The 8918-nt window shown below is 42.3% G+C and overlaps 1 protein-coding gene across 4 annotated transcripts; it reads right to left on the bottom strand.

Moving 5' to 3' along the window:
* Positions 1-2496: 2496 nt before the first annotated feature.
* Positions 2497-7133, bottom strand: LOC130517396 (AN1-type zinc finger protein 5-like). Of its 4 annotated transcripts, none has more exons than XM_057019236.1 (6): positions 6983-7133; positions 5036-5218; positions 4775-4928; positions 4585-4670; positions 4111-4233; positions 2497-3387 (listed from the first exon to the last, which is right to left on the bottom strand). In XM_057019236.1, exons 2-6 carry the CDS (start codon positions 5190-5192, stop codon positions 3239-3241), a joined length of 669 nt encoding a protein of 222 aa, XP_056875216.1. In that variant the 5' UTR covers positions 5193-5218; positions 6983-7133; the 3' UTR covers positions 2497-3238. The 4 variants fall into 4 exon arrangements, with proteins under 4 accessions (XP_056875216.1, XP_056875215.1, XP_056875217.1 ...); XM_057019235.1 differs by having other exon boundaries at positions 6907-7087; XM_057019237.1 differs by lacking the exon at positions 6983-7133 and adding an exon at positions 5308-5406.
* Positions 7134-8918: the final 1785 nt, after the last annotated feature.

Genomic DNA, 8918 nt, shown 5'->3' with positions numbered 1-8918 from the left:
TGTGCACTGGCCATTCAAAATCTTGGCCAAGATTCTCATAATTCATGCATTAAAGGACGATTTTAGATGTTAAATTCACATTTTGCTGTGCATTTCAACCTGCACAGTAACGTTTCGTATGTCTGACCTTGTAATTTGTTTTTCTTTCCTTTGCTGCTGACTGGTAGAAGTCAATGCCAACGGTAATACAGAACAACGTTAAGTTATATAATGCAAGATAGTTGCAATATAGTATGTTTCTTTAAATCAAAGCTGCTCATTGAGGGATTAAAGGTTTTGCTCATTCTTGACTATTCAGGCTTTGATCTCATTCACAGATCCAATGGGTGATGGGACCTTTCCCTTTTAATCCTTTGGAGGCAGGTGCCACTGAAAATTAGAAAACAGCCCATAATCCCAGTCCAACTGCAAGTTTTTGCTATTTTGGTGGATGTGTGACAAAAGTGTGGTCTGAAACTATTGAGCCAGTTAAACTAGCAGCTTCTAAACCAGCCCACTTCGCTAGATGAGTGAAAGGTGCTAAATTGCCATCAATAAACACATTATTTAATAAAACCCCCAAAAACACCACCTCTGAAGTTGGATTCTTAATATACCTGACATCTTTCCAGTCTGGAACATTAAAGATCTGGATCAAATCTCCATGCTGAGAAAACCTCATCTACAGGTTATTTGGTTTGGACTTCATATCTATTCTTCTTTCCTCGCTAACAGAGACTATTTAAATGTCCTCATGTCCCCGTTCCTGCCGGTCCATATAAAACATTTTTTGAGTTGTGTTATCCTGTCCAGGAGACCCCAGGAATCCACCAGATACTCTGACCTCCTCAACCTCTCGAGTTTGCTGTCTTTTATTGCCATTGCACGGATCAATGACATGAGACCTGAACTGTCTCTCTTGATCTGTTGGGGTTTAAAAGTCCAGCTTTATTAGCCGCTTCTTCAGGCGATTGTTTCAGAGTTTCAAAAAATATATTTAACACACGGAATATAGCCACCACAGAAAATGTCATTTTCCCAGGTCCCAACAGGACCTGGACCAACTAACAAAGCCTTCAGGTGAAATTACTGTGAATAAAACTTTATTACAATAGTGTAGTTTTTATGTATTATTACAATAGTGTAGTTTACAACCACCATTTATACTAACAAGGATTTGAGGGATGTAGGAGAGATGTTAGTCCTGCAACGAGAGGGTGTTACCCTCCCCTCCACCAAAGGCACGTGGGATAGGCTCCGTCCTACACGGATGGGTGCACTCCGTATATTTCCAACAATTAGTTTTATGCTGTTCCTGTTCAAATATCTTAACTTGTGTTGGCCTGAATGTCAAAGATTGGTTAATGTGGCAAATGCATGTCCTGTTTTGTGCTACCTAAAGTTCATTAAAATTGTGCAGCTACAATAAGCTTTAAATGTGCTCAAGTCTTAGTTTCATTTGACAATGCACATTTATATCAATCAATCTTTATTTATATGGCATCTGTTACAATCAAAATAGTTTCTAGGCGCTTACAGATACACATCCGCGAGGCCTTTATGTGCTGAATGAGATCAATTTACTAAAAACATATACCGAGACATAATTCCCAGATTTTTGGTAAAACCCGAAAATCTAAAAAGTGGAGCGAACAGAGGATCCAGGTTTCCTTTTATTAGTATTTACATGTATTAGATAAAGGTTTCCATTGAAAAGTTGTGATTTGTTTTTGCTGCATGTCTGAGTTGAAGTCGTCAAACATTCAGACTCAATTAGGGATTACGTACGACGTTAACGTGATTTCTGGCCTGTAACAGTGTGCTTTAACGTTTTTACACCCTTCCAACGCGTACCGACACTTTAGATGCAGAGAACCAAGAGAAATCATTTCATGAGTGAAGATGAACGGGCGTCTGAATGGAGACACGACATTCGCTAGTTCTGACAACTAAATATGTGCATGATGAGCAGTCGGGCCAAACATGATTAGCTAAAGAATCCTTAGTCTGAGTCCAAAGGCAGACAAGGTTCACACCCACCAACTCTTCCATCAGTGACTGTGACATCTCTTTATCTTTTACACGACAGTCCAGAAATGCAGCAGCTCAGAAGTCGCATCATACAAGGTGTTGTTTTTTATTTGGAAGTTTACGCACACTGCAGTATATAAATAAAGATGTACAAACTTGCATAACTAAAGGATAAAAAACAAAGGTGAAGCAACCAAACAGGAAATTATTAATAAACGGTGACCCCAGGCCTCTGTCAAGTACACACACACACACACACACACACACACACACACACACCACACACACACACAACACACACACACACACACACACACCACACACACACACCACACACACACACACACACACACACACACAACACACACACACACACACACACACTTTGTTCACATTGATAATTGTGGACAACATTCAGAATCAAAGCACAAGAATGAAAAAATTAGTAGACCTAAATTCATTTAAAGGCAAAAAACAACATGAAAATGGCTTTAAACTACTTGTCTTACACGCACACACACACGTTTCAGAAAACACAAGAGAAAATTAAATGTATGTTCAGTGGATGGCTTCAAATGTCTCAATGTTACCGAGCTAAAGATCAATGGACAAAAGAAGGAAACTACGGGATGTTGTACTAATGCCTCGTCCTGACCAGGAGCCAAAGATCCACGGTGACACTGCGAGCAACAAAGTCTTTGCCGTTTACCTTATTAGACAGGGAATAACAGAGGGTGACATCCCAGCAGGACCCGTGAGCATTTCTGGTTGAGCAAACACTCAAGAACCAAAATCCAAGGACCAAAGTTCTTGTGATTAATGATGGCACTCCTGATCTCCAGGGAAATTCCATTTTGCTACTCAATCCAGCAGAGAAAGCAAAGCTGAGACGGACCCGTCAGCCAACAGCCCCACAGGCATCGATATCGCAGTGAAGGTGATCCAGTAGTGACAAAGCAGACTGGCCAGCCATCCCAGCACCCGATCATCTCCAGCCCTCTTAATCAGTCACTATCAGATGTGCTCCAACCCTGTCCTCACACACAGTCCCGCTTCACAAAACTGCAGAGCGATTAACAGAAACCAGATCAAAAAGCCAAATGACTGTCATGCAATGACAACACTCCTCAGAAAGTAACAAAGAACGGGGGTGGGGGCGTTTCTTCAAAGCTGAAGTTCACTTTTTAAGTCCACTACTGCCAGCATCTCAAGTCATTCAGAATCGTCTTCATATTCTCTGGATCTTCTCAGCAACCACCACTGGGTTCTCCTTACGAATCTTGTCAGCAGCTTCAGTTTTGTAATCGTAGGGACAGTTATGTTTGTCGGAGTAACGGTGAATTCCACAGAAAAGATTTCCGCAGCGACAGCCAAAACCTGGAATACAAGAGGACATTTGTAACATTCTGGTGTCGCCAAGTTTTCAGATTTAGCTCGACAGAAATCTGTGGAGGCCGAGTCTTATCTAGAACCACGACACATTCATCTAGCCAATAATAATCAGTATGTTTACAGGACACTTGGAAAGACACAAATTGTGGCCCAGATTTGACTATAACGGGACAACTAGAGATGTAAATGTGTTAGTCCGACTAGTCCTCTTCAAAATTAGACTGCCAGACAATGCTACTGGAAACTGACTCTTTGTTAGCGTCTTATTTCCACAATAAGTAGCAAGTATGTACGAGAAGAACAAAGCTGTGCGATTATCCAGCTTCCTATTGTTTGAATCCTCTGCCCAACTCGGCTTGTTTAATATGAGACAACGTAGGTTAACCAGGAAGGGGTTGAAAAGATGCGTATTGCTAACTAGGAGTAGGAGGAGGAGATGTTCTTGTCAGTTCCTCCATTTTCTCTGTAGTTGAGGAGCCAAAGTCTAATTTTAAGCATAGCTCAGCATGTAAACATGCATGATTCAATCATCCCCACATGGATGATTCAAAATGGGTGGTGAGCATTAACTGATGCATGTAGTTTAGCCATTCCAAGAAAGAATATGCCATTAAATCTCTGGTAAAACCCCAAAATTAAAGCTCCACCTAATAAAAAAGCTCAGCCATGTTTAACAGCAACCAAATTCATCGTAGGTTTCTCTTTTACCTGTAAGGCCGACCTTTTTGCGACACATAAAACAGCGATTCCTTTTGAGTTTTGGGGGCTCTGGGGCTTTTGAGTTCTCACTGTCAGCAGAGTGTGAGGTTAATATTGTGCTCTGATTCAGCGCTGAAAAAACAAGAAAAAAATCCCACAACAGAAAATGTGAAAACAGGCAAATAAAATACCAGAGTCTTAATGACAATAGCCAAATCGGAGATACATTTTGCACTCACATCGTGTAATATCCAAGTAGTTATTATGATGGTGCAAGGACCCAAAGGTATCAAGGCTATGATAATATACTGAAACAGTTTTCAGTCATAATCACCATTATTAGATTTCCACTTCATTCATCTTCAGTTTATTTGTGAAAGGATTTCATCACTGATGGGCTGAAAGTCATCGTTCTCATCTGACAGTGTTGAGGGAACTGATACATATCCCCTGCACTAATCACCTGGTCTGCACTAAACCCACCTGGTTCTAAAAGCTCTTTGCTGCTTCCCACAGCCCCCGTGTCCTCATAAGAAAGGCTCAGCTCTGAAATGGCTGCTGAAACACCACTGCCAAAGAAGAAAACAGGACACGATTAGAAGGCGAGTTCTTTTTAAAGTAAAAGGCCCAGAATAATTGTGTTTACGCCAAGAAACAAAAGGAATGCCCTCACCTCAGAGCCTCTGTGGCAAAGGCCTCGACAGTGTTGGCGGCGGCAGCATCAGCTGCTTCTTCTGCCACACTGACAGCTGCACTTGCAGCAGTGTTTAGGGTGGCCTCTAACCTCTGGATGGCAGAAACCTCCCCTGTGGGACTATTGCTGCTTCCTTAACACATTCAATCGCAGTGTTATAGTTTAAAAACAGGAAAGCAACAGAATGACCTTGTCTAGAGCGAAACTAAAGAACAGTGTGGAAAACAGAACGGATCTTACCCATAGAACTCAGAGATGTGACTCCTCCATTGTTCTGCCTCGACAGGTGCTCCTTGTGGCAAACAGAGCACATGCCGTTAGTCCTTGGGTTACCGTAGAAACCACACCCAGTGGCACACAGCATAGGAACTGGGCTCTGATTGGTCTCCTGGGCCATCGCGATGTCTTTCACCTCTTCCTCACCTGGAGACACACATTGAAATACTGAAATACATTTCACACTTTAGAGGTTTAGAGGTAACCTTAAACACCAAGACGCAGTTTGGCAATACCTCAAATTGTGCTCATTTCTGCTAATTCCAAGTATTTTACTGGGCTCTGACCCCACATCCACTTATTCAGGGGTAACTACTGCTGGCTTTCTCTGATTACTGAAGGGTAAACACTACTATGATAATAAGCCGATCATGTCATTTGATGAAAGACAAACAGAGTTGTGTACACGGAATAGTTCAGAGATCTCTACTTGCATTGTATGCAAATGCAACTATCGCAACTGAACACAAATGTTTCATCACTTGTTCTGAGACGGGAGAAAAGGATCATTCAAAACTTTAGGATGGTTCATTTCCTTGAATGGGTAACCAGCGCTGCGGGCTGCCCACTCACGTGTGCGGGTGCACCGTTGCAGCAGCCAGAGCGGCTACAGGTCACGTGGTCCCGTGGCCCGTATGGTGCGTTCACGGTACCACCGGAGCGCAGTGTGACGTTAATCTCAGAGGGGCACGCGTAGCCTCACGAGGTTCCCGAACCCACGCGACTGTTCTAATTATAGACTACCTCGAAAGTCCGTAAACAGCCCAGAACGAACAGAGCTGCTCTAAACGCACAGGAAAAGCAGCGGTGTTGAGGCCACGGTGCGGAAGATGTATCGGATAGCAATGTATCAAACCCTGGAGGGCAAATGGTTTTGTTTTTTTAAATGGGCAACCGAATTGATAAACCCGTGACTCGTTGCGTTGTAACATCACTGGGCTTCGAAGGCCCATCAAAATCGTGTATATTAGCCACGTCCCCACAAACACCGGGCCGTAGCAGTGTCACTTCGTGAAATTTACTGAGTCACGCTAACAGGCTAATGCCTAATAGTGGTATCTCAACAGTATTTTGAAAGTCTGAAGAAGACAGATGACTCGGTGTTATTAACAAATGGGGTTAAATGTTTTTAACGAGTTTTTAATATCATCAGTTAGGCCAATTCCTTTAAGATGCAACGACAGCATAAGCACATTTCCGCGATGTTGCTAATATTAGCATGCTAGAGGTTAGCTTCAACAGATTACTTAGCATTGTTGTTGCCTTTTATGTATATGTTCGTTGCTTTTGTTTACAACCAGGATAAACTGTCAAGTTTGATAGTAAATACACAAACTGTAATAATGTCCATACTACCAAACCAAATCGGTAAACACGAAGCTGTAAAAGGAAGCGTCAAACAATAGCGTTAAAAAACAAATACAACCAAATCAATCTACAAACTAACCCCACTCAGATCAGTTGCATATATTTTAGCTGTTCCGACAGGCCCATTTAGAGGAAATTCTAAGAGTTATACGATGTTACGCTTCATGTTAACCAGGGTAGTGTTAAACAGAGTGAGGATTGTATAAACAGCCTTTCTACTTGACGATTTAAAGTTTCAGTAACACGTGCCAACATCTTAAAATATTACTCAATCCGAGATATCGAGTACCGATGTTGTTGAGACAACTTTCTATTAACGCGAAGAGATATTACATTAAAACATAATGTGACTTTTTGTTGTTACATGTCGATGTGTTCTTTAGAATCATCAAGAACAATAATCAAACGACTGTCTAGTATACGGGTTTCCGGTCTTTTCGTTTGGAAGCTAAACGTGACTTACTTACCCTGTGTGTGTGTGTTTTTTTTAATAAATGTTGCTATTTCCGGACTCTTTATAGATTGAGGAAAAAGCCGGATTACCGTCAACGGCACCTAACACGGAGGACGTTGTAATCACTCTTTCCAGTCTCCTCACGCCAATTGTCTGCTGAAGCCTGTCCTTTCCTGGGTGATCTCTATCGCCTCTCTTCTTCTTTGGGTTTCCACGGCTGTTGGCTTTCCTGGAGTCTCATTACTGCCCCCTTTAGGTCTCCCTGCGAACTGATTTCTCCTTAATTTTTTTTAAAGCTCAGTAGAGGGCAGATATGCAAGAAAAAAATTCATTTATGAATTCTCTACATCTCTAAAAATGCTCTTCTCATCCTCGACCACCAGGCCGTCTACCACTTTCCTTTCTTTGGTATACTATAGAAATAATAAAAATAAGTGTTCCATTGTTTCTATTTCCTGACGATACTTGCATAATTCAGTTGGGTTTTGCGACTATGTGTAGTGTTCTGTTTCTTATACTTGTGAAATGTGAATCTGTTGTTTTCCCTCCTCCTAGGTAAGACAACCCCCTTTTATACTTCAAATAAATGCCTCCCTTTGATTTCTGCTTTCCATTTGTGTTTCCAACATTCATTTGCTTTTTTCCACACATTGCTTCTACTCTCTCACTTTGATAACTTGATTTCATTTTACACAGTGCTGGTTTTAACTGCCCCGGTTGCAAGCATGTCTGCCCTCTCACTCCCTAAAATTCCATTAATGTTCGAGTTTATACAATGACCCCGGATTATCTCATGTCGGTCACATGTGCGCAGTGTGATCCTGCTCTTCATTTTACAAAGAAGAGGGTGCCAATAGCAAATACCAGTCAGTATGCATCATTCTGAGATACATCTACAGGCCCCAATGTGTGGATGTAAGGCCATTTGATGTTTTTGCTAAGAATCTTTTTTGCAGAATACGTGCAGAAACATGCAAGTATATAAAAGATTTCTTTGGTCCACACCAGGGGTCAGGGAACCAGGGCCACCTGATGTCAAATTGGCTACTGGAACAAGGCATTCATTTTGCAGAGCAGAGAACCTGGTACTGATGGAGTGTTACTACGGGAGTAACCCCAGCGAGAGAGGGTACATGCAGAGGTTGTAGGAGAACTGGTTGCTTTGAAACCCCACATCCTCACTGACTAAGAAGCAGCTCTTAGCTCAGTGTTCAAATATCCGTAATAAGAAGCCAGCTAGAGAATGATGAGGTACAGCGTTGTACATCATCCACGGTAAGGGGGCAAGGACGCCAGGTCAGCTTGGGAGTCAATCACTCCCAAATATCGAGATTGGGTACAAAGCCCCAATGACTGACAGACTCAACACTGACCTCAGACAGAGAATCATGAAGTCCTGGGGAACTCAACAACCTCCCTGTCAAGGCTAACAAACAAAGTACCAGACCAATCTATACTGGAGAACATGAACACAGCACTGTTAATCATCCCTAACACTACCATCACTGAGACCAATTAGCTGATGTATGCAGCGGCAACAGTCATCCTACAGATGCTTGGCTACAAGATGAAGAGCATGAACAGCCAGAAGGAGTAAACTGCCCCATGGAGGAGAAGGCCAGGGGCAGAAATTGTGGTGGCATGGAGAGAAGTCAGCCTTCTAACAGAACTGAGCAGAGGTGTGAATCTAAGGACAGAGCTGCCCAAGAAATATAACAAACTGTCGACAACTGAGGCACTGGAGACTGCTAAGCAAAGGCTCACAGCCCTGGCTACCCAACTAAAGAGGTACACAAGAGAAGTAGAGGCAAGGAGAATTAACAAGGTGTTCTCCACCAATCCAGCAAAGGTCTATTCTCAATGGCAGGGCAACAAGATGACAAGATGACAACAGACCCCCCCCAGGGCTGAGACTGAACAATACTGGAAGAGTATTGTAATTATAAAAGTATTATAAAAGAGGCAATGCACAATACTAATGCCCAATGGCTGCAAGACCTACAGACAAAGCACAGTCAATTTCCA

Source organism: Takifugu flavidus, chromosome 20 (assembly GCF_003711565.1).
Source record: "Takifugu flavidus isolate HTHZ2018 chromosome 20, ASM371156v2, whole genome shotgun sequence".
NCBI classification, from domain to species: Eukaryota; Metazoa; Chordata; class Actinopteri; order Tetraodontiformes; family Tetraodontidae; genus Takifugu; species Takifugu flavidus.
The sequence above is the reverse complement of the archived record's forward strand: the minus strand, read 5'-3'. Positions and strand labels throughout refer to the sequence as shown.

What these genes read in the sequence shown, in the direction of transcription:
- LOC130517396 (XM_057019236.1), bottom strand. Translation starts at nt 5,192, where the DNA reads ATGGCCCAGGAGACCAATCAGAGCCCAGTTCCTATGCTGTGTGCCACT. An exon ending in CACATCTCTGAGTTCTATGG is followed by an intron (nt 4,929 to 5,035) that starts GTAAGATCCGTT and finishes GAATGTGTTAAG; the next exon opens with GAAGCAGCAATAGTCCCACA. An exon ending in CAAAGAGCTTTTAGAACCAG is followed by an intron (nt 4,234 to 4,584) that starts GTGGGTTTAGTG and finishes TTGTTTTTTCAG; the next exon opens with CGCTGAATCAGAGCACAATA.